This window comes from Aethalodelphis obliquidens, unplaced genomic scaffold (assembly GCF_003676395.1).
Source record: "Aethalodelphis obliquidens isolate GAN/ISIS:26980383/991018 unplaced genomic scaffold, ASM367639v1 scaffold7, whole genome shotgun sequence".
In the NCBI taxonomy this organism is placed as follows: Eukaryota; Metazoa; Chordata; class Mammalia; order Artiodactyla; family Delphinidae; genus Aethalodelphis; species Aethalodelphis obliquidens.
Genome location: NW_020837951.1, coordinates 56,761,889 through 56,787,800, shown reverse-complemented (window position 1 = coordinate 56,787,800; position 25,912 = coordinate 56,761,889). Strand labels below are relative to the sequence as shown.

Here is a 25,912-nt window from a genome sequence, read left to right as displayed (position 1 = left end):
CATCTACCTTGGGGCTGACCTACTGGGGAAACCATAGAAAGCCTGGCCTTGTGCTATGAGGGAGCTGGAGGTTTAGAGTTCTGGACAATAATGGGGTCACAATCAAGTACAAAGATGGGGCCTGATAGAGTTTCTGCAGTGATTCCCCAGTGAAGGCGTACTGGCAATAGGCAGCTGCATTCTGCTTTAAGCCACAATTTGAGCTAAGGAAATGAACCCATGTGATGGACCATCAAACTCCCTTGTGAGAATTCTGACCTCTCACTCCAAACCTAGCAAAGAAACACCCATCAAATATTAGCAAAAGAAAGACCAAGCCAGCAAAACGTGGGAAGGATTTTTTTTTTAAGCCTCATTTAAATAGCTTCCATACCCTACCCTTTGGGAATTATATTAGGTAACTTTTTTAAACAAGGAAAACTTGGTTTTAAGGAGCTTATGGGAACATTTAACTTGGAATGGAAAGGTTATTTGCTCAGTGTTAGGCTAAAAGCCAAAATCCACTTTTAGCCAGAGATGATTTTAATATTATACCTCACAAGAGTATTGTGTCATGTGAGCAGGCGGCAGAGATAAGCAATGTAGCAAAGTTATGACTTCCCCCAAAGACTCATTAAAATGTATTATTAAGTATAAAAAATTCGGAAAATCCAAGAGGAACCCGTCTGTACTATCTCAGAAACAGTAAAAATTCTTTCCAACTTATCACTTCTTTCACTCTGCCCCCTCTACATATACCACTCAGTAAATACTGGGAAGAACTCGATCCTGATGAAAAAGAGGATGAAGATGAAAAAGAGGATAAAAAATGCCCTAAAGAGCCACTATGATTCCCTGCATATGATTTTTCCTTTAAATGTGCTACAGAGGAATATATGATGAATTCCGGTGACTATGAAAAATAATAAACCTGTGAAGAGGCCATGATATTTTTTAAATTATTCAACCCACAAAACACTTTAAAGTATGTTAAATTAGAAACATTATTTTGAAGAAAAATAGTAACTTTTTCCCACTTTAATTTTTATAATCTGAAATTTTAATAACTCCAATATTTTTCTTTTTCTTCCTGTTTTGGTTGTTAACTCATGTCAAACTGTTTTCCCTTGGGCTTCCCTGGTGGCGCAGTGGTTGAGAGTCCGCCTGCTGATGCAGGGGACACGGGTTCATGCCCCGGTCTGGGAAGATCCCACATGCCGCGGAGCGGCTGGGCCCGTGAGCCATGGCCACTGAGCCTGCACGTCCGGAGCCTGTGCTCCGCAACGGAAGAGGCCACAACAGTGGGAGGCCCGTGTACCGCAAAAAACAAAAAACAAACAAACAAAAAAAACAAGTGTCATCTTAAACTGCAAGGATGTCCATTAAACATCACAATTAAACATGCCAAAGGAGAAGCCATGTTGTCAAAATGCCCACTTAACCCACCCAAACATCTCAAACCCACCCTTTGCTGACCTTCTATAACCCCATTTTTTAAAGTTTTTTTTTTAAAATTAATTAATTAATTTATTTATGGCTGTGTTGGGTCTTCGTTTCTGTGCTAGGGCTTTCTCTAGTGTGGCAAGCGGGGGCCACTCTTCATCGCGGTGCGCGGGCCTCTCTTGTTGTGGAGCACAGGCTCTGGATGCGCAGGCCCAGTGGCCATGGCTCACGGGCCCAGTTTCTCCGTGGCATGTGGGATCTTCCCAGACCAGGGCTCGAACCCGTGTCCCCTGCATTGGCAGGCAGATTCTCAACCACTGCACCACCAGGGAAGCCCTAAGGTTTTTTTTTCTTTTTTTAAACAAGAGAAAGTAGACAGATACATGTTGGTAAATGCTAACTGTCCATATTCACATAGAGACACAGTGTAATCTCTGAGCCCAATATACAGAGAAAGGAGGAAAAAAGCTAGAATTCTATGCACTACTACACAGGGGCCTAGTACCCTCCAGCTTCCAGCAGAGGTAAGGGAGCAGAAGGTTTTTCTTTTTTCCCCCAGAGTATGGTGGTGTTGATTCCATAAAGTTTTTGTTGAGACAGGAAGGGATAAAAATGAATTTGGAACAGAAAGTGGTAGAGATTCTTTTCCCACTGAATTCTGCTCAAGGTATTTCCCCCCAAAATAAGTTGTGAGCCACGGTATAAAGGAGAAAAGAGACCTCAGAAACAGGGCAACTGAGCACAAGAGGAGAAGGAGGAAAAAAAGAAAAAAAAGACTGCAACTTGCTCCCGGGGACTGGAGAAAATTAAAACAGGAAGGTTGGAATCCATCAGTGTTCCATTAGTCATCTTCTCCTCATCTTCCTCTCCTCCCTCCCCCTCATCATCATCTGCATCTTCTTCACCTTCATCCTCACCCCCTTCTTCATCAATATCTTCCAATCCTTCTTCCTCTTCTTCATCATCATCATCATCATCATCTTCTCCTTCCCCTTCCTCATCATCCATGTCCGGGACCAAGTAGTACTGTAATGGATTTGGCCAAATATCATCTTTGATGACCTCTCCTAACTCATCTGCACCTGCATCAGAATGATCGGTAAACCAGGTGAAGAAGCTTTCTGGGTCCTCATGCTGTCTCTTCCTGCTGGCTTTATTCTGCGTTTGACTTGAATGTTTTGTCAAATCCTTTCCGGATTTCCATTTGATTTCAGTGGACTTTGAAGATGGATCACCACTCTCATTCAGATGAAATTCTTTGGAGAGAACTTTATTTTCGAAGTAAGGGTTTTCATCAAAATAATAATCTATCCTGTAACCTGATTTAATATCTTCAAATTCTGTCACTTCGACTCTTGTCAAATAATGCAGCGCCTCTTTGTCCTCCTCCCCAAGCAGTGCAGACACTTGTGGATGGTTAGCAAACGTTGCTCCCCCAAAATTTGGGATTTGGGCGATCAATTCCGACCTCTTTTAAAAAATTGGTTGGCGGAGTTTGTTATATTTCTGTTCTACTTTCAGAATCTCCTCACTGGCTTGTTCGTTAAGTCTGTCTATTTCATTTTGTACTTCATCAATATGTTCAACTGCTTCCTGCTGTTCTTTCTGGAGGGGAGGCGGCGGCAGCGGGCACGCTGGCGGCTCTGCTCCCTCACTCAGGCTCCGCGCTCCAGCTCGCGGCTGATCTCCCCAGCCGCTTCCTCCTCCCACCTCCTCCTCACGGCGAGGGCGGGCGGCCGACAAAGATTTTTCTAAAGTAGCTTGTATAAATACAGATAATGTCACACACTGCTAGTGATATAGTTCCAGTGTCATTTTAATTATATTTTTCCTTAAAAAATAATTCACATTAATAAGCGGATAGGATTGGAGGAGCTCTGTTGCAGCAATGTTTCTCAGTTCTTTTGAACTTTCTCAACTACCATCCATCGCTATCTATCAGCTGACTTCCTTTGGGTAGTCCTTCAATTTTGCCAAAAGGAACGAAAAGGAGCCACCTGAGTTGCAAATAAGTACTTGCTACCCAGTCATTACATTCATTCCCTTTTTCAACTTCACTAAGACCAGCGTTTTGCATCATTCCTCTGTTTTACGTGCCAGAAGTCTTCCGACACAAGCAGGGCACCACAGTAAGATCAGAGACAGACACGAGCCAAGTAGGAGATGGGCTGTGAGGGGGAGGAGGACAGGAGACTGTGTAGACCTGTAGACAGCCGGTGTGTTCTTGAGCAGATCGACTTCAGGGAAAAGTGTGGATTATCCTTGTACATGCTCTTAGGAAGGATATGCGGGAACGTGGGCATCGGTTCAAAAGTGCCTGCCAGTTGATCCTGTAGTTCATGATCCCAGGGGTCTTCTGGTAGCAGCTACAGTTATCAAAAGTGAAGAGCACTCTGACAGCACCTCGGTCAGGAGCAAGGGCTGAAGAGGGCAGTGCCCAGTGCAACGTTTACTTCCCAAGGGCAGAGTGGCAGCTGGCTCAGGGAGGGACTGGAGCTGAGAAGCAGGGTGGGCATCCTTCTCAGAGCAGCCTATTCCAAAGTGTATTCTCCCAACTTTCCCATCTCCCCCAGCCTCACTTTTCTATAAAGTTTCCACTGAGACACACAGCACAGACTGTGGCTAAAATTGTTCCCATCTGTGACAGAGGCATATTTACTCAACAGAATAATAACTATTCTGATGCTGGTGTTGCAGCAATCAATGTAGGTCAGAGGACACACAACGAAAACTCTTGTGTGGCCTAACTCAGAAATTCACAATTAGGCCAGTGGAGTTTTAAGATACAGAAATATCTACCGATTTTTAAAACTTTTCTGCTTGCTCTTGGGTTCAAATGTACTAAATGTGAATAACTTTTTTAAATGAAAAGTAATAAAAGAAAAAGAGGAGAAAACGAAGTTCCTCCACTGCGTGCTCCATTCACTTTAGGAGGGGTTAATGTATAAGCCCAGCGGGGAGCACCATTTTCTATAAATGCTAAAATTATCTCACCATGCAGCCTGAGAAGAAAAACGCTACAGAAAAAAAATTTTTAAGCCCACACTCCTAGGAGCAGAGGAGGAAGCGGGAGCATAAGCGTGACTCCTGCCTTTCTGCCTCTAGCAGGGGCTAGAGGCACCTGCCAACCAAGGACCCAAAGCTGCTGGAGGGTCAGCCGTCAGGACTCTGCATTTTACAACATAAAAGTCAGGTTAAGCATCAGACCAGAAAGAGCCTACCCTCCCCGCTTTCTGGTTGTTCCCCATAGTTCACCCTATACAACTAGACTTGATTAGAAACAACTTTCAGCACAGCCTCACTGGCTCTTTTGGAACCAGGAAAAGGTGAGAAAAATCCCAGAATAAGAATTTTAGAACTGAAAGGACCGTTTACCTTAGAAATAAGGAAACTGAGGCCTGAAGCAGATGAGCTTGCCCACAATCACACACCCAGGGCTGAGACGCCCCCAAAGGCATCCCTCTCTCCTCTGCCACGTGGCTCAGAGCTGTCCTCCACTGCTCCTGCCCCACTGGTTCCTTTCTCTTCTCTGACGCACCTCGTTTCTTCCAGCCTCAAGGACCTTGAATATACCACTCCCTTAACTTGCATAACTTCCCCCCACCATCCCTACCTTCATCTTGGCTGCACCTCTCTCACGTTTTAGTTCTTAAATGCCATTCCTTCAGGGTCATCCACTCTTGACGCTCCAAATTAGGTTAGTCTCCCTGATGGACATTGTCATGGGACAATTCCTTTTCATAAACAGTCATTTTTAAATATATCTCTCTTCCTAGACCTAAGAGCTCCAAGAACATTGGAACCAATATGTTCTGGTTCATCCTTATAAGCCCTTACATATAAGCCCTTATAAGTAACGGCTCAGGACCTGGAAGAAGGTAAACACTCATTAAATATTTATAAATAAATTTAATAAATATTTACTACATGTTGGATACTGCTTTGAGGGTAATACATATACTATTCATTATTTACTTAATTTATTCCTCTAAACTCCATGAGATAGGCAATAGTAATATTTCTATTTTATAGATGTAGAAACAGAGGCACAGAGCAGTTCAGGAACTTCACCAAGATCACACAGCTCATAAGTGGAAGAGTCGTGGCCCTGGGTAACATTTATGGTAGTTGCTTCATAAAGGGTCAATGGAGACCTGCATGAGAACTTAGTGCTTGGAAAGATTTTTAAAGAACAAGCTATGAGCATAGTGGGCCCTGATATCGGACACTAGATGAGCATTTTCCAAAAGAATATGTTAACAGACTTTATATTAGTCATCTTTCATGCTCCAGCAGCAACAATCTCCAGAGCCTCATGAAATGTTTGTTTCTTGCTCATGTTGAATGCTGGCTGTGACTCTGCTGCAGGTCTTTAATCTGGGCCCCGGGCTGGGGCAGCGCCCCTATCTAAACCACGCCATTTTCACAGACGGGAACGGAGAGATGGTGACACCACGCAGAGGCTCCTAGAGCTTCAGCCAGCAGCAGCACAGGTCATTACCACTTACATTAAATTAAAAGCCCCAGGCTCCTTATTTTCTTCCCCTAAGTTCCCCAGGGCATGAGAAGCAACCAACCACCTCCATTCAACTCCTTATCTTCACTAAAATGTTCTATGGCAGCACATACTTGGTCCCTCAGAGTCTTGTCTCCTCTAGGCACTTGATGGCAGGGATCTAAAGGTGATAATCTGAGTAACTCTCCGCCCCTGCACACCATGCGCTACCAGTTGAATCCTTTCTACAATTCTTCGTAGCTTTTTAGTCTTTTCTTCATATAATGCTTTTACTCTTTCAATCCTCTCCTAAACAAAAATCCTCTTAAGGATCTGGACCCAAATTCTCATAGAGGTACGGTGGAGAGAACTCCCTATCTTTCTTTTGAGAGAAGGGATGATGTAGAAGGAACACAAACTGTCCCACAGTTTTACTGTTTAAATGCTACCGCCCTGTCTCACAAAGAACGTTAACTTCCATTTGCCTCAGGCACTTTACATGCAGTAACTCATGATTCGTTATGTCTCTGGATGTTAGGTATGATTATCTCATTTTACAGGTAGCAAATATTAGACACCTGGAGAATAAATTCCCTGCCTAAGGTTTCGTAGCCAACAGCAGAACCAGGACAAGATCCCTCCTGATGTTCTGCCCTTTGCATAGAAAGGCTCATCTAGGCTTTCTGATGATCTTGAGCTAAAGTTAAGACAGAGCCAGAGTAAACATCAACTCCTCTCTCCCCTGACATACGCAAATGCATACATCCACACATACTAAATATATATATATGTATATGTATATATATATTTTTTTTGCGGTACGCAGGCCTCTTGCTGTTGTGGCCTCTTCCGTTGCAGAGCACAGGCTCCGGACGCGCGGGCTCAGCGGCCATGGCTCATAGGCCCAGCCGCTCCGTGGCATGTGGGATCTTCCCGGACCGGGGCACGAACCTGTGTCCCCTGCATCGGCAGGCGGACTCTCAACCACTGCGCCACCAGGGAAGCCCACTAAATATATTTTATATGTGTGTGTTTTATATAAAATACACACATACAAACATATGTACAAAATACCAACTCGGAACGGGGGGAAATGTTCCTGAACTGTCGAGTACATACTGACTGCTGAACTGAGAGAACTCTACTTATTTGATAAATTATTAAATACTGTGCAGCACTTCTTCAGGAAAACAGACAATAGGGAACTTCAGTCAGGTCTCATCCCTGCTTGAGATGGAACCCTAACAATGGCTAGGAATATAAATATTAAATAAGGAAGGAACACTTAATGGTTGGTGCTCTATTTTATCATTTCTCCTAACTCTGACACTTTCCTTTTATTGCACACAACATGATCACTCATTCTGTTGAATAGAATGAATGTTCCTATTGTCAGCTCTCTGTTTTGCTACTGCAAATCCTTGGCAAAATTGCCCATTTCATTTTTTATCCCCTGTAGATCTTCCTGCCCTCAAGGAAGCAGCTTTAAAGCAGTGTGAGTTCCAGAGCCAAGCGTGACAACCCAGCAGTCTCAAGATGAAGTGTCAAGTCAGCAGACAAGGCTGCCTGCAGTAGCGGGGCTGACTTTTTCAGGAAAAGGACTGCCCGAAGCCCTATGGAGGCCCACTCGGTCCCACAGGCAGGAAGCAGTCAGAGCTCTGTCTCTGCGAATGGCTACACAACAAGTACTATCCTTTCCATCATCACCCTCAGAGAGGACTCAAGTGCAAGGCTCTGGAAGACTCAGTGTGGGTGTGCGGAGTCGCTCTAAATGGGATGCCTCCAGTGTCTATCTTGATCACGGTGTCAGTGACAATGCCTGACTGGGTTCTCCTCCTGACTCCTCCTGAATCTCACCTGCTAGGGAGGCTGAAATGAAACTCAGGTGAGCACACACCAGTCCTAATGGAATGTTGGTCTGAGTCCCTCCCTTTGTGCCATTTTAGTGGGCAAGGTTGGAGGGAAACCTTATAAATGGTCCATTCATTCATCGTTTAAACGTTTTCTGGGTATAGACTCTGGCCCCACATGAGGCTCTGATGATACAAAGCTGAAGATCACGGTGGTGTCTGCCCTGGAGGAATCACAGAGTCTCCAGAAGGAGGTCTCAGGAGTGTAACTGTGATGACTCCATCCCCAGAGCCACCTTGATGCCATTCACAGGGCAGCAGGCCAGGCCAAGTGGAAGGCACCCAACGTTTAAACATCGTCCCCCAAATACCTCCCACAAAGCCCCTTTAGCCAGCAATTAGCTCTCTGGGTTCCTGCTCTCACGCAGTTTCTAAAGAAGTGTGAGAAACAGGGGATGTTCACCCTGTTCCCTTGAGTTTCTGAGGTAACACATGCCATTCCTTACTAGCCCCTGGCCTACCTTCCACTGTTTGCCCCTCTGAACTCCTCTCCAGTGTTTTAGATACTTGTTTTGCAGATGCTGGAAACACAGAGGATACCTTCCATCAACTCGAAGAGGTCTGTCTTCATACTTCCTCATGCAGAGCAGTTATTCTACTTCCCAGATTTCCCCCTAACCCCTTCAGGCTGTGGACCCATGGGGTGTTCAGTGTTTTTCAACAGCAATGCCAGGTGTGACTCTGGCATTTATGACTGCCAGCATTTTCAGAGTGGATGGATGCCAGAGACACACTCCTGGAGCACTTTTAGTCAACGGGGTAGTGCCTCCTGTGAGATGTGATGAGTGCCTCTGATCCTTTACAGCTGATCCACCAGGAGGACAAATGCTCAGGCTGCACTCTGCTGTTCCTTGCTTGCAGTGACTTTGACATGCTGTATGGGGCACAAGTAGGAATGTTTCCCTGAAGTTATTTAAAACCCTACAGGTGCCAAGCTTGCCAAATCATAAATTTAGGAAATTGCATTCTGTTAGACTAAGTCCTTCCCTTAGCACTTTAGTCACCTAGTTATCCTTCAATTTCTTTCCTACAAACACTTGGCCCAGGTCCCGAGGTTCATCCCATACCTATGTGTCTCCTCAGTACATAAAAGAGATTCAGGAAAGGAGAGGGAACAATAAAATTTCAGGTTTACTGGCACAGTAAGTGAAGTAATCCCCCTATGCATACACTTTTCTTACAGGAAGCTCACTTACTCAACCTTTCCATTCACCTGCCTGATGAGATCTATACAAATATTTTAAGAGGGTAATTTGGAAGACTTGCAAGAGTACAAGTTGTTCAAGCTGCAGCATTAGTCTCTGTTGTTTGCTTTAGGTTTAGCTCATTTACACAAGTGAATAACTAACTGTCTGTTGCTTAATCAGATCAATCAAGACTCATTTAAACTACTTGCTAACAGTCCTCTTCTATATACCAGCAGTCTTCAATTGTTTTTGCTTACAATTCCCCCAAAAGAGTTTTGGAAAACTGTACCTTTCCTTGCATATGTTAAAGTTAACCCTTATAAATTTTATTTTTTAATTTTAAGATTGGAAAAAAAAAAGTAAAGGAAACCCTTTTCCAGCATAGAATTCCAGGATATAATTATATGCGTGCTTTAAGTATATTTGTCAAACTTTGGGACTGCAAATGAAGCCAAATTTATGTGAAATGTCAGCCATATATATAACCTGACAGACAAAGGTGGTCCTTGTTATCAAACCAATCTGCCAAAACAGATTTAGTTTCTATCAGAAAAAGACTGAATTCATTTTTTAAAATAAAATAAATGTATTAATATGCATCCCCATATCAAGCACCTCATTTCTGAATTCTAATTCTAAGAGGCAATCTTGAGTGTATTAGGGTAAAATATAGGTCCAACGATATAATGACTTAAACGTAACAGGAATTTGTTTCTGGCTCACATAACAGTATTGGGCTGGAAAACAGTTCACTGGGCTAACATTCCTCCACAGTCATTTAGGGACAAAAGCGCTGCCATCTCAACGTTTGGGTTCCGGGGTCTCTCTCTGGGTCAACTCCTTTCCAGAAAACAGTAAGGAGGAGGACAGATGGGGGTATTTAGAAGCCAAGCCTGGGAGTCACCCATCATTTTCCTCCCATACCTTTGGCTGAGCTCCTTCCTGCAAGGGAGGCTGTGACGTGGACTAGCTGTGGCCCAAGGAAGAGAAGACCATGGATTTCAGTGAGCAGCTAGTAGATAACGTCACAACCTTTGCAATAAATTTATGACCTAAGCGAAATAATGTGCTATTCTCTTCAGTATTTATTACCTAATCTGTCTTTGCTTTGGTCTCTGAACACTTGCCCTCAGAATCGGCCCCTTTGTTCACCTATCTGAGAGTAATTCATTTATTCTGTAAAGCAAAAGCGGTGGTGAGAAAGGAGAACCAGAAGCTCCTTCCAAGGTTCTCTCTCCTTCACACCAATATGAGGAAACAGGATGTACAAAAGTCCAGGATCTGGAAGTTCATCCTCAAAGAACTATCACTGCATTGTACCTCTGAGACAGTGCTCACATAACCCTAGGGTACATGGACCCCAGTCTGAGAATCACTGATGTATAAAGTATTAGAAAACACAGAGGATCACAGAATTCTAAAGTGCAAAGTACTCGCGCATTTTACAGAGGTGAAAAGTGAGCTAGAGGGAAGATGTCCAAAGTCACTCTTAAAGAGGTTAATGCACATATTCTTTGCTCCAGCAAACTTATTTTTGCCTTTGGTATAAATGGATATTCTAGCTTTCTACTGCATGTTGTGCAGAAAGGAACTAACATAACAGGCCTGTGACTGCTATCCTTTGAGAGTCCTGCTGACAAGGTTGGCCCCTGGAAGGTGTCTGGGAACTTGAATTTCGGGAGAATTCCCTCCATCTCCTGAAAAGAATGGCTCACGGTGCCTAGACTGCACAGTACAAACAATATGGTTTATGCTGAACAATTGCTTCCCTTCTGGGATTCTGGAATTGTGATACGTGCTAGGCAGAGGGTGCCTATGTGATCAGTTTCGAGTAAAAACTCTGGGCACCGACTCTCTAACGAGCCTCTCTGGTTGGCAACATTCTACATGTATTGTCATAACTCATTCCAGGGGGAATTAAGGAGCACTGTGTGCCTCCCTGGGTGAGAACTCTGGAAGCTTGCAGCTGGTTTCCTCCAGTCTCCGCCCCATGTGCCTTTTTTTCCCTTTGCTGAGTTTACTTGGTGTAATTACAGCTGTGAGAACAACTGTATGCTGAGTGCTGTGAGTTCTCGTGAATCACCGAACCTGGGAGTGGTTTGGGGACCGCCAACACACATAGAAATTAGGTTTGACAGAAAAGAATACATTGACCTCAGGATACTAAGAACATAGTAAGTAATAAAAGAAATTTCAGTACATTTTAAATTTATTTTTTGCATATGGAACCTCTAGAAAAGGGTGAAGGCAATTTATATTCGACTTACTTAAGCTACATACTTTTAAAATGACAGATGAAAATAATTTAAAATACAGATATTGGTCTTAGTTAGCAAGCAAAACAAGGATTCCCTGAAAATTACTACCAAAGACATCAGAAGAGAACCTTCCATATTGAACCATTAAGGAGAAAATGAATATGGAATTCTGAACATTACTAAGAAAAAAATGTGTCCAGAAGTGAAAGAGAGAGACAGAGACAGAGAGAGAGAGAGAGAGAGAGAGAGAGGGAGGGAGGGAGGGAGGGAGGGGGGACTCAGGGTGTCTGTGTTGAAGACAAAGGGAGGAAACCAATGAACACTCTCTCTGCCGTAAGCTGGTCCCATACCCCTCCTACTGGGGTCACTAGACAAAATCCATATAAAAGACCAAGGTGTTCAAATAACATTTTCCCTAATTTTATATTGTACTTTTTTTCCTTTGATTTTTTACAAGCAATACAAAGCTTCTTGCAGACAAGCTCCAAAGTACACAATAGTATGTATAAAATTATTTTTAATCACCCAATATCCTGCCATCCACAGGCAAGCACAATATGGCATTCAAGTCATTTCCCTGTTCATTAAAAAAAATAATAATTGGGAAACATTCTGTATGCATAATTTCTCTTAAATTTCCTCCTCATCAAAGCATGGTTATGAAAAAATTATTAGTGACATGGATTAAACAGGCCTGTTGAAGACCTTTTTTCTTCCTTTAACTCTACTAAACATACTCAGATGTCCCTGAGCCCAAGTATCTACTTAGAACCTGAGAAACCCAAGGTGAGAACGTGCCTACGTGCTGCCATGGCTCAGGATGACATTCGACCAAGATACAGAAATGAACACTGAGTACAGATGCTTTTCTCCCTAGAGTGACTGGTCTGGCTGAAAATGTGGACCACACACTGTGTTGCCTTGATGAGCTGACTTCTCATACAGCTGGGGTCCAGGGCACAGTGATGAGAGACTCAGGAGTCGTGATGCCGTTTAAAGGTGTTCCTGTGAGTCACAGAGCATCGTTTTCTCCATTTGGTACTTTTGCACCACATCACATTCCAGAAGCAGTACAGGCAGCACAGTGGTTGGGATTAAGCTGAGTGGCTGAACACACTCAAATAACCAAACTCCTCTTAGCCTCGGTTTTATCAAATATAAAATGGAAACAATGATATCAACCTCAAAGAGTTATTGTAGGATCACCTAGATAATGCCTGGCACAGAGCAGCCAAAATGAAAAAGAATATTCAACACAAGAACATTGGTATATCTTGCTAACACTAAAATACAGTAAGCTACCCTGTTTCATGTTTACTATTTTTTAGCGCACGCACAGGGGGTGGGGGTGAGGACAGCTTTTAATTACCTCCAAAGCAATGCAAATCAAACCACAAAGACTAATCCAAGAGCTGAGCTATGCAACCAACATGTTGAATTCACCAGATTGTAGGTGTTCCACTCTGAATGCTAACAACCTGTCTTCCTACAGCATGTGTGACAATATGAGCCTCAACAACAGGTCCATTCTCAATGTCTGTCACCTCAGTTTCCACATCTGTTTTCAAAAACATATATCACCCAGACAGAACTTTGATGAATGAGTGATAGTTGCACCAAAACTCAAAATGTTCAGCTGCTTTGATGTGCTGCCAGAAGGCAGGGGTCAGGCTGAGAGATACAAAGTGGATTCCCCAGGAAACAAGCCTCTGGCCTGTGCTGTGCGGCAGGATTAACTGCTCGACTTCTGAAAGTCCCATTAAAATGCCTCCATGCTACGAGAGCTGACCCCAGGATGTACCAAAACCATTAACTCAATGCACCTTGGAAAGATTTTGATTCCAATCACAATTTGTCAGGCTATAATAGGATATATGTTAGGCTCAATTACAAAAGAAAAGAGAAATTCCAGGATAGGGAAAGTACACTAGTCCAAAGAAGTAGCTTGGGACTTCCCTGGTGGCACAGTGGTTAAGAATCCGCCTGCCAACGCAGGGGACACGGGTTCAAGCCCTGGTCCGGGAAGATCCCACATGCCGCAGAGCAACTAAGCCCGTGTGCCACAACTACTGAGCCTGCACTCTAGAGCCTGCAAGCCACAACTACTGAAGCCCACGTGCCATAACTACTGAAGCCCGTGCGCCTAGAGCCCGTGCTCCGCAACAAGAGAAGCCACCGCAATGAGAAGCCCGCGCACCGCAACAAAGAGTAGCCCCCGCTCGCCACACCTAGAGAAAGGCTGCGTGAAGCGACGAAGACCCAATGCAGCCAAAAATAAATAAATAAATGAATGAATGAAATAAAAAGAAGTAGCTTTAACCACACATTAGGGCAACAAACAAATCTTAAAATAACTGAACACAAAGTCCCAAAGTTCCAGGGGAAAATGACAGGTGACATTTTATCTTAGGAAAAAATCCATGGATAGTAGACTCCAGCAGGAGCTCAGGCTATTGTGTCCCCATCCTGGAGATGATGCTGACTATCCCCATCTAGAATGAGAACCATCTTAAACAAGAGTTTGGGGGTGGGGTGCCCACACAACTGTCTACTTCCTACTGAACTGCCGTTTTCACAGTGAGCCTTCATTATTATTGCTGGTGTAGTTCTGTGTCTAGATTCCTAGCCTACCCTAAAAAATTCAGTATATGCTAAGTTTCGAAAGTCTAATATGCCAGACATTAATGAATTTTAGTGCAAACAGCAAGGGCTTTAGTGTGATACAGATCAATTTAATCCCAGCTCAACCACTTCCCACATGTATATTTTAAATGAATAGTCATATATCTCAATTTCCTTAAAACCATCTGCATTTCCAGTAAAAATGGGCTGGAATAACGCTTAGCATAAAATGGTACGAAAGCAAGAACTCTGGGCTTTTGTCGTTGCTGTTTTTACTGTTTTTCGTTTCAGTAGGGTGCCCACAACAGGCATGGCAAAGAGGGAACTGAAATCCTAAACACATTCAGAACTGCTGAGGACCACAAGGTGATGCACATGATGGCAGTGGCACAGCACCCAGTGCGGGGCACACACATGGTAGATGTCGGTTCCATCCCACAGGCTGTGTTGCTGACTGCACATTTCCATGAGTGGGGACAAGTGAGGGTTGACTTATTTTAAGAATACTAACAAGACAAATCACTGCTCCCAAGAGTTAATTTATCTCCCAAATAAAAAACTTTCAAAAAGACTAAATAAAATATCTAAGAGAAAGGTTATCTCTTTAATTTCTCCAGCAGCTAGCTTATCCATCCCGATAAGTCAGGTCAAACCAACTGAACAGGTCAGCTGAATCTTTTACTAAAGTATTAAAGAATTCAGCATACACAGAAAGAATTACAACTAACTTCCTACATGCAAAGGGTTAAGCTCTGGGATCTATTTTGGGGGACACTGACAAGGCACCTGAATGTAGAGCTCTTTGGCTGACCATCTGCTCAGTCCATATCACGCTCACCCATCACAGCTGGGGTGCTTTCCTCCAGGGTGCTTGAGGAGCGAATTGTTTCATATCCCTTCCTTTGCTCAAGAAAGGGGGGATTCTGTTGACCACCTCATATATAAAAATGAAGGAGACCATCATTCTCAAGGATGCAAATCACCCATTCACCATATATGGTAGAAGATTTTGTCAGAGGTTCTAAGACCTCTGTAAACTCCCAAATTCATGAGAAGCAATAGAGCACATACGTCTCCATGGAGAACATAACATGTGTTCTGACATACAGAGGCGACAAGGTTGTGTCTACATGTCGACACTAGATGGTCAGCTAGGCTTACTCACTAATGCCTTAGACAACAGCCACAGAAGTCTCGGCAAAACTACTAACTACAATGATCTGGCCTTTTAAGGTTATTCTCAAATAAATAAAATTACAAAGGGTGGACAGGTGAAATGTTAATATTGAGTTTAATACAGTGCCTGGCATGCTTCAAAAGAACAAGAATTGTTTTATAATATAAAGGTTATAATCGCTTATATGTGGAACCTAAAAAAAATGATACAAATGAACTTAGTTACAAAACAGAAACAGACTCACAGACTTAGAGAACAAACTTATGGTTACCAGGAGGAAAGGGTGGTGGAGGGTGGGTGGTGGGTAGGGATAGACTGGGAGTGTGGGATTGACATGTACACACTGCTGTATTTAAAATAAAATGCCTTTCCATAAAAAAGAAAAAGAAAATAGAGATACAAAGAAATGTATAAAAGCATTTTTAAAAACCAATAAACCTCAAAAAAAATTACTGCGGACTTTTCCAAGACTTGCTCACAAGCATAAAAATAAAGTGGTCAAACCTTAATTGTACATAACTTTCCCTAACCAAAGTTTTCATTCTGGTCAAGTTTCAAGAACAGTGGATATAAAAATTGCTAATGCATTAAAAGATTCAGATGTTAGGAAATAAACGCAACAATGACATCTTTCTCTGCTCTTATAAAGTGAGCTGCACTGCAATCTTTTCATTTGAAGGCAAGATTAGTTTGCAGTTCTGCAGATAGTAAATTCCTATCTAGAGCTGTCTTTTTTAGAAGCTGTCAGTGTTAAAATGCTGTTTCTGGTTAACAAAACCCATGTGCCCACATCACGGTGAGTTAGAGTTCTGAGACACCTGCCACTAGTGGAATTTATTTAGATGATAGATTTACGTCTCTATGCACCTCTCTGAGGCTTTTAGCTGTCTCTGGCATATCAACTGTTTGTCAAAGCCTTCCAACACATCTGACACGAGGCAAGAGTGAACTGGAGGTTGACGGGCCCTGCAAGGCTAATGGCACTGTGTGAGAATATTTTTACACTTAATTTAAGCATACTTCCCCCACTCTCTTGCAACCTATTTCTCCCAAGGACTTAAATAACCCAGACATCATCTAATACTACTGCACACATTTAAAGTCCTCTGAAATGGAAAACGGAAAAAAATGAAAACCAGATAATATACCTGAACTGTGAAGATGGTTTTCATGGAAAACCCTGCAAACATTTAACTTCTGCACATCAGTGTTTGTTTTCAGCCTTTGGGAAGATCAGAAAGCTACCTGACTCCAAGGTGAATATAACTTAGTAGGAAAGAGCATGGGAGTTGGGTCAGGAGGCCAAGTTTAACATACCTCTTCAGTTATAATCTATAAAACACAACCATTTTAAACCTCTGATTTCTCATCTATTAAATAAAAGTTGACCTCATCACTTCATGACAGTTAACTATCGAAACTTATTCAGTGCCAGCCATTGTGCAAATGTAACAAATATCTCATTTAACCCTCAATGAGATAAATATTATGATGAAGCAGGAGAAACTAAAATTAATACCTTTCTCAGGACTGATTTTGGCAGTAAGATTTCAGTTATGGAAGTAGCAACCTGAGATCAGAACTTTCTGAATGGAGAGAGATTTATGTGAAAAGCCTTTAGAGCAGAAGGCGTGGACATCTTTCTGTGGCCTGGGATGAGGGCCGTCATGGACTCCAGTTCTCACTTCCCCAAACACTCCCCTTTCTACTGTCACCCACATTCTTTCCTTTCACTTCCTCTCTTCCCAGTTTTTTTCACCACATTTCCCCTCTCCCCATACCACTGAGTTCTCATTAGCATCCATAGTCAATCTAGTAACATTAAAAAGATGGTTTTACAACCCAATCCAAAAATGGGCAGAAGACCTAAACAGACATTTCTCCAAAGAAGACATACAGATGGCCAAGAAGCACATGAAAAGCTGCTCAACATCACTAATTATCAGAGAAATGCAAATCAAAACTATAATGAGGTATCACCTCACACCAGTTAGAATGGGCATCATCAGAAAACCTACAAACAACAAACGCTGGAGAGGGTGTGGAGAAGAGGAAACCCTCTTGCAGTGTTGGTGGGAATGTAAATTGATACAGCCACTATGGAGAACAGTATGGAGGTTCCTTAAAAAACTAAAAATAGAATTACCATATGATCCAGCCATCCCACTACTGGGCATATACCAAGAGAAAACCATAATTCAAAGACACATGCACCCCAATGTTCATTTCAGCACTATTTACAATAGCCAGGTCATGGAAGCAACCTAAATGCCCATCGACAGACGAATGGATAAAGAAGTTGTGGTACATATATACAATGGAATATTACTCAGCCATAAAAAGGAACGAAATTGAGTCATTTGTTGAGACGTGGATGGACCCAGAGACTGTCATACAGAGTGAAGTAAGTCAGAAAGAGAAAAACAAATATTGTATGTTAACGCATGTATGTGGAACCTAGAAAAATGGTACAGATGAACCGGTTTGCAGGGCAGATGTTGAGACACAGATGTAGAGAACAGACGTGTGGACACCAAGGGGGGAAAACCGCGGTGGGGTGGGGATGGTGGTGTGCTGAATTGGGCGATTGGGATTGACATGTATACACTGATGTGTATAAAATTGATGACTAGTAAGAACCTGCAGTATAAAAAAACAAACAAACAAAACAACTAATACTAAATTTTCTTTGGGTTATTTGTATGGAAATATGTTAATATAAATGTTTCAGACAGTACATGAAATTTCTAAAAATCTTATATGTTCTGGTATAATGTTATAAGTCATAATTCTAGTTATTTTAAAATGTATATCTCAGAATTAACTAAATTTCCTTGTCAATTGCATTATTATGAACTTTCATCAAATCTTTAACCGTGGTCATTTTTAAGTCTTTTGTCATTTACAGACAGTTCTGGGTGTACTTTGATGCTTTTGCAAAAATGTTCCTATAAAAGGGTTTCGGGGCTTCCCTGGTGGCGCAGTGGTTGAGAATCTGCCTGCCAATGCAGGGGACACGGGTTCGAGCCCTGGTCTGGGAGGATCCCACATGCCGTGGAGCGACTAGGCCCGTGAGCCACAGCTACTGAGCCTGCGCGTCTGGAGCCTGTGCTCCGCAAACAAGAGAGGCCGCGATAGTGAGAGGCCTGCGCACCGCGATGAAGAGTGGCCCACGTTTGCCGCAACTAAAGAAAGCCCTTGCACAGAAACGAAGACCCAACACAGCAAAAAATATATAAATAAATAAATAAATAAGGGTTTCATCTTCAAGGAATTCATGGAGAAGACTCTGACAAGTACAGGTTTCTGGTAACTGACTATACTGCTGAATTGAATGAATAAGCATTTTCAGAACTCTAATGGAAAACTGATGAATTCATAAAAGTGCTAACAAAAGATCAAGATAAAAAAAATTAATAACATGGGACTGAGTGAACTGATGAGGATGATTATAATTTTTGTGACTTTGTTTGAATAAAAAAAAAAATCCCAGAAGGACTCAGAGGCAAAAAATATACAAATCAATTTTCACTGCAAAGTAAAGGTGCTGTTACGGTGGAGGATTACTGGACTGAATGTCAATATTATGACATAGTATGAGTGTGTTTCGTGTTTGGTAATTGCAATCGTTGTTGCTTATGTTGTGGTCATCCATTTACAATGCTTGGTGTCAGTTTATTTATCTCTTGTAAAAATAAAATACAGTGTGTGTGTATGTGTGTGTGTGTGTGTGTGTGTGTGTGTGTGTGAGAAAAATATATATGGTTTTATACTTAACGTTTTAATTGCGATGTAATTAACATGTAATAAAAGTCACCCTTTAATGTGTATACTTCCACAAATTTCGACAAAAGAATACAGTCACACAACCTCCACCACAAGTAAGATATACAACAGTTCCACCAGCACAAAAAATTCCCTTGTTCCCTCTGCAGTCAGCCTCTCCACCCGGCATGGTCCCTGGCACTAATCTGGATTCTGCCCTCAAAGGTTTATTTCTCACGAGAGTACAATATGAATGGAATTATGCAGTATGGAGCCTTTTGAGTCAGCCTTCTTTTAGCATGATGCATTTAAAAGTCATTCATGTTGATGGTATCAGTAGCTTGTTCCTACTGAGAAGTATTACACTGTATGGACGTACCATGGTTTGTTAATTCAGTCACCAGCTGAAAAACGTTGGGTTGGAGGCGGAGGGATGGACTGGGAGTTTGGGGTTCATAGATGCAAACTATTACATTTAGAGTGGATAAACAAGGTCCCACTGAATAAGCACAGGGAATCATATCCAATCTCCTGGGATAAACCATAAAGGAAAAGAATACAGAAAAGAATGTATATATGTGTATAACTGAGTCACTTTGCTGTACAGCAGAAATTAACACAACATTGTAAATCAACTATACTTAATAAAAAAATAAATAGAAAAAGAAAAACACTGGGTTGTTTCCAGATTTGGGTGATTATGAACAAGCCACTATAACTCTTACAAATTTTTGTGTGAACATAAATTTTCATTCCTGAGATAAATTCCTAGGAGTGGGATTGCTGGATGGTATGGTAAATTGTACGTGTACCTTAATATGAAACTACCAGACTGTTTCCAACATGGCTGTACCATTTTGCGTTCCCACCAGCAATGAAGAAGGGTTCCAGCTGCTACATATCACCATTGGTATCGTCAGTTTCATTGATTTTTAACTATTCCATAGATATGTAGCGGCACCACATTGTGGTTTTACTTGCTTTACCTAATGAATAATGTCATTAAGCATTCTGTCCTCTGGTGAAGGGTAAGATCAAATTTTTGCAGTTTTAATAGAGTTCTTTTACACATGCTATAAACCATATACATTGCTGCTACTTTTGTTTTACCTCCCTTTTAACCGTTTCTGCAGAACCACATTTCCTTGCAATAAAATGACAGCTATAAATGTGATAAGATTACATAGAACTAAAGGCACATATTGTACCAATGTCAATTTCTGGTTTTGATATTGTACTATAGTTATATAACATGTAACCAATAAGGGAAACTGGGTGAAGGGCACACAAGAATCTCTCTACTACCTTCACAACTTCCAGCGAATCTGTAATTATTTAAAAATCAAGAGGTTTTTTAAAAAAATTAAACATTTGTGAACTTTATTGATACTTAATTATTTGTAATATTTTATATATGAGAAAATGTTCCAAGCGATAAAAGTAAACTTTAAAACAAACTCAATATTATTTATTAATTTACATTATTAATTAATTAATTATATATTATTGCTTTATCTTCATATCATTGTTATTGTCATGGTATTACTAGGGTAGTGTACTTATAATCACAACAATAAGAAGGAACATTTATTGAGCACTTACTATGGCCAGGCACTGGGTGAAGTACTCTAGATGCCTTATCTTATTTGATACTCACAACAACAAAAGAAAGTACTATTATTGTGATTCTAATTTTACAAATTGTTACTGAGAATGCAAAGAGTGAGCAAAGAGCTTCAGATAGAAACTGGGGGGACATAAACATTCAAGAGTTAGACAAAGGAAGAGGAACCTGCAAAGAAACCTGAGACCAAGAGGCCAAAGAGAGAGAAGGGATATCAAGGACAGCCGTCATGAAAATCAAGGACAGACTTCCAAAGAGGATGACATATTCTCAAGTAATTGGTATGTGGCAGAGCTGAGACATGAACCCAAGTTATCAGGCCCCAACACCCATATGCTTTATTATTGCATTCAGATGCTTTTACACTTGCAGCAAGTGACACACCTGAGGACCACTCAGCACCACCTTTATGCGGTTCAGGTGATTAAGTTCTATTCAAAAAAAAAACCAAACTTTAAAAATGCAGCCTGAAAAATTTCTGAGAGTGACATAAGCAAAGGTGTGTGAAGCGTCATGAATGCTGGTAGGTTCATAGTAAGACCAAAGGAAAGGAAAAACATGACTACCCTTAAGACAGGGTTGATATTTTTATAAAACAGATTTTTGTATATGTGTCTGAGTAACATACATATATAGTATGCTACTGAACCACTCTCTTAATTATAACACAGTATGATAAAGCTATATCCTTCCAAGCTGTTTCCGCCATAGAAAAAAGTCAGGAATCATTACTCTACTATGTTAAACATGACCATTTCTGTGGAATGGCATGAAGCTAGAGATGATTTCATTTTGTATTTTATATACTTCAGTTTAAAAAAAAAAATTATGGCAGGCATTGCTTTTATAACTAAAATAACAGGTCTTTGAAAATAAAATTTTAAAATAAGGAACAAGAACCTTATAGGATCTATATATTAAAATTCTAACTTTAAATAAACAAGTCAAAGTTCAATAGTACAGTTTAGCCTTATCTGCTGTGGAGATGCCCTGCGCCTCATATGTCTCAGGCTGATAACCTGAACTCTGAGCTTGGCCTGTCATTTTCTTGGAACGTCTCTGAGAGAAATAGCATGTGATTAAGATGAACGCATCACGCTTGCTTGTTTGCTTTCCCCAGTGCAGGTGGGCTGTCACCCTCTGCACACACAGCAAGCTGAGGTTAAAAGGCTGTCATGTCTTATCTATGCAGACTGTACATTGCAATGGTGCCATAGCTGTGGGGCAGGGCCACCGAATCAGTGTGTGGCGAAGAGCACAGAAACAGTAATACTGTCACAGACAGGAAAGGGAGACTCAATAGTTCTAAGGCTATCACTAAGATAAAGGGAATTTTGAAATTAAATGGTGATTGCCCCTGTCAAAATGAGAAGGCTGAAAATGCGCATATATTAGCTGCTGGGCCTGCCAGGAAAAGCAGTGATTTTCCTGTTGCTGGCTTCTTCATTTTCTAATTATGAAAAGGGATTCTTAAAGAAATGGTACCTGAGAATTAGAAGTATTTAAATTTGATTGTTGTTTCTAAAAACATTTGGGCCACTGATCTCCCCCTTAGTTCTAAGTTGACCTGCCAACTAAAATATTCTGTAATGCTATATTATTATTCGAAAAATGTTTATGAATTGCTTTGAGAAACATAAGAAAAGGATAATACCAGAGGATAATTTTCTCTGGACAGCCTCTTCCTTGAGAAATTTTACAGCAAATTTCTGCAGCAGTATGAGTTTATACCTTTTATTGTGTATTATAAAAGAAGTAATAATAAAAACACAATAACTCAATTCTTTAAAGAAAAAAAATCCAAGATGTGGTATTTGAAACAGTACATATTATGAAGAATGTTTCATTATTATGAATGTTTCATTATTCATAAGATATTTCATTTTGTTGTAAGCTATGAATAATTTGAAATTTTATGTTAACAATATACCACCATTTAAAATATTGTTTTTTGAAGATGCTTATTATTTATAAAATGATATCAAACTAATTTCATAATATCTGAAAAAATGTTTTCTTTTGATATTTTAACCTATTTGTTAGAAATTATCTACACTAGATAAATACCCTGACATTAGGAGACAGAAATGCTTATTATACCTCTCTGTAAAGAAATGCCTTAGAAGAATGCTTTAATCTAGCCCTTCCTGTCTGCCTTCCAAAACAACCAAAAACCCAAATGACATTCTTGGAAGATCTGTATCTAAATTCTTCCAGAATATAAACCTCACAAGAGGGATGACCCTGTCCACCTAATGCCACTTGTCACCAGGCACCAAACACTATGATCACCTCCATAAGTCTTTACTGAATAAAAAGATTGATAAATGAAAGAAATGCTCTTTATTCCGCAAGTTTCCTCAAAACCTTTAAAATGACGACAAGCTGGAATCCCCAAATGAACTAATGAAAGATGATTTTATGACATTTCAGGTATATGTTTTGTGGTAGAAATTACTCTAAGTAGATCCCCACAACTGTAAAGAAAGCTGTCACTCATTCAGTGCCCCCGCATCAACAGCTGTCAAGTATAAAGCTGTGACATCATCACAGCCGGGAAAAGACAACTGAATAGATCTGTGGATCATGATTTGTTTTTTGGTTTTTTTTTTTTAAGTACAGTGGCTGACTTATTACATTTCACACCACTTAAGAGTTTTTAGAATTAAATATGGGTCAACAACCACTAAACACATCAACAAGTGACACTCGTTGACATAAATCATACCAAATGGCCAGCATATTATAAGCTGCTATGACACTACCACTGCTTTCATAAATAAAAAATGAGAATTAAACTTTCATAGTTAAATATTTCACCAGACTAGATTGCAAATTTTGACACAGCCAATTTATCATTGTAAAAATCAGACGAGGCTCAGTCGGCTCTGGTCAGACAGCTCATTAGTCTATTAAAATTATACCTTTGCCAGGATGTCATGATTCTTTTACTGAAAAATATCTGCCATTTAGTGAAAAGATTTCACAATTTTTTTGCTTTGTCCAAAGAAAATAAGTGTTTAAAATTGATGAATTTTAAAAATCAATTATGAACAGATGGCTCTAAGAAAAAAATCTTCGAAGTTTTAATTAACCTTAAGCACTATTCCTATAATGAAAAGTGGTCGATTTGACTATTTTTTCCATTTATTTAAAGTAAAATATTTTGTTACTAAAGAAAGGTGGAATGCATTTTATATTCTGAACAGGAAAAAAAAAAATCTACGATTTAAAATTTGATCCTAAAGGCAGTTTTATCTCAAAAACTATTAGTGAAAAGATGCTTTTAAACTAAAATTCAACTGAAATTAAAAGGAAAGGCCATTCTGAAGTGAACACGTCCTCATGAGTCTGTGCAAACCCTCATGCTTCTTACTGCAAATCCCCTTTCCCCTGCGGCCACTCATCCTGGCAACGATATCCCCACGTAGGCTGTGTTTTTACTGGTTGCAGGACACATTTATCTTTCATGAGAACCTTGGACTTTCCTTCTTGCTCATTTTTTTGCAAATCCAACTATTCCATTTCTATAGGTTTAGTTTCCATTTTCAATGTTCTTCATTTCCTTTGTTCTGAGAGAAGACAGAAATCAAACTCCCAAGGCTACCACTGTTTTACCTGATTATTACACTTCAGAAAGAGTACAGAGAGGCAGATACAATATTATCACAAACCCAATTCACATCCATACAAAGCACAGTGGCTCACTGTTCCTAAATTTCTGACCAGTAATAGTTACTGAACTTCATATGCTTCTAGTCCTAACAACCTAAGAGCAGCTGGTAAATAGCTACATGCCCATGAGGAGTAGAATTCTGGCACACGTTTCCCCTGTGCTACACCCAGCTGGACTACAAGGACCTCAAATTAAGTATATCCAGGTGTACTTCCCCCTCAACCCTGTCCCCTTCCAGCAATGACGAGCCCTGTGCATGGCATGACCAGTCCCCCAGCTGCTTATGCCAGAACCCCAGCTCCCTCCACACCTAGTCCAAGCCAACCCCGCCTATGATCAGTTCACTTATCTCCATCCCAGGTTCACGCCAAAATCATCTTTCACATGATTACTGAAACTGGCCTCTCTGGCTCCAGTCCTACCCTCTTGAATACATTCTCCCCACCAGAAGCACAACACCCTTCTGAAACACAAATCTGATCATATTATTCCACTGCTTAATGGGCATTAAAGGTTCTTCCACCTGTATGGGATAAAGTACAAAGTCCTCTAGAATGGCACTGTCCAGCAGAAATAAAATGCAAGTCACATGTGCAATTTTTAATTTTTTAGGAGACACCTGTGCCACAGGTGAGGAAGGGGAGAAGAGGGAGTTACTGTTCAATGAGTACAGAGCTTCTGTTTGGAAAGATAAAAAAGTTCTGGAGGTAGAGGGGCATGATGGTTGCACAACAATGTGAATATACTTAATGCCACTGTACACCATGGAATTGCACACCTAAAAAATAACTAAAATGATACATTTTATGTTAAGTATACGTAATTGCAATAAAAAAAGACATGTGAAATTGATTTTAATAATACATCAATACGTCTTAACAAATCCAAAATATTATCATTTTGACATGTAACCAATATAAAAATTATTAATGAGATAGTTCACATGCTTTTTTTTTTCATAGTAAGTCTTTGAAATCTGCTGTGTATTTATACTTACAATATATCTCAATTTGGACGCTCAATTTTCAAGGGTGTTTGAAATGTAAAATGTGGACCTACCAAAACTACAGTTGTACTTCATGTGTTTATGCTGCTTCCATTTTTTAACTTAGCTTGCTGAAATTAAATAAAATCCTAAGTTCAGCTCTTCAGTAACACTAACCACATCCCAAGTGCTCCATAGCCGTCACTGGCCAGAGGCTACCGTACTGGACAGCACAGTGCTACATCATCTGAGGCTTCCCCTTCTCAAGACTCATCTCTCCCTCCTCATACCTCATGCTCCAGCTCTGCTGAAATTTCATTTCCTAGACCTTACGGCTCCCTCCCACTTCCAGGACACCGAGCATCCTGTTCCTCGTCCTGGCTGCTCCTCCAGTGCCCTCTTCTCACCCTTCAGGTCTCAGATGAGGCATTATTAGGCAATGCTTCTTCCAGGAAGCTTGTCTACACCCCTTTACTGCCCTCATACCCCAAATTGAGTAAGATCCTTCACTGCATTCTGGATTTTTACTACAGTAGAACTTTTCATGCTGCTTTGTAGTTGCTTATCTAATTTTCAATAACTTCCATTATTCTGTAATATCTATAAAAGCAGAAATGACACACATCTATCACCTAACCACACAGCAAGTCCTAAAGAAATATTTATTGAGCAAATGGATGAACAAATGAGATAGCGCAAAGAACCTACTCTCTCCTTATAAATATTTATCCACTCCAATCCTAATTGGCCAAAAGGCAGTTTACAGAGATTTATGCGGCAAGGGGTTGCGT

General features: G+C 40.8%; 2 protein-coding genes across 3 annotated transcripts in view; both read right to left on the bottom strand.

Moving 5' to 3' along the window:
- KDM4C (lysine demethylase 4C) overlaps nt 1-25,912 on the bottom strand; it is a 400,366-nt gene that overhangs the window by 99,561 nt on the left and 274,893 nt on the right. The window lies entirely within an intron of this gene.
- On the bottom strand, nt 1,760-8,124 carry LOC113619362 (protein SET-like). The gene is given in 2 exon segments (XM_027104075.1): nt 1,760-3,213; nt 8,005-8,124. Coding segments are annotated over 2 exon segments (1,191 nt in total). The 3' UTR covers nt 1,760-2,142.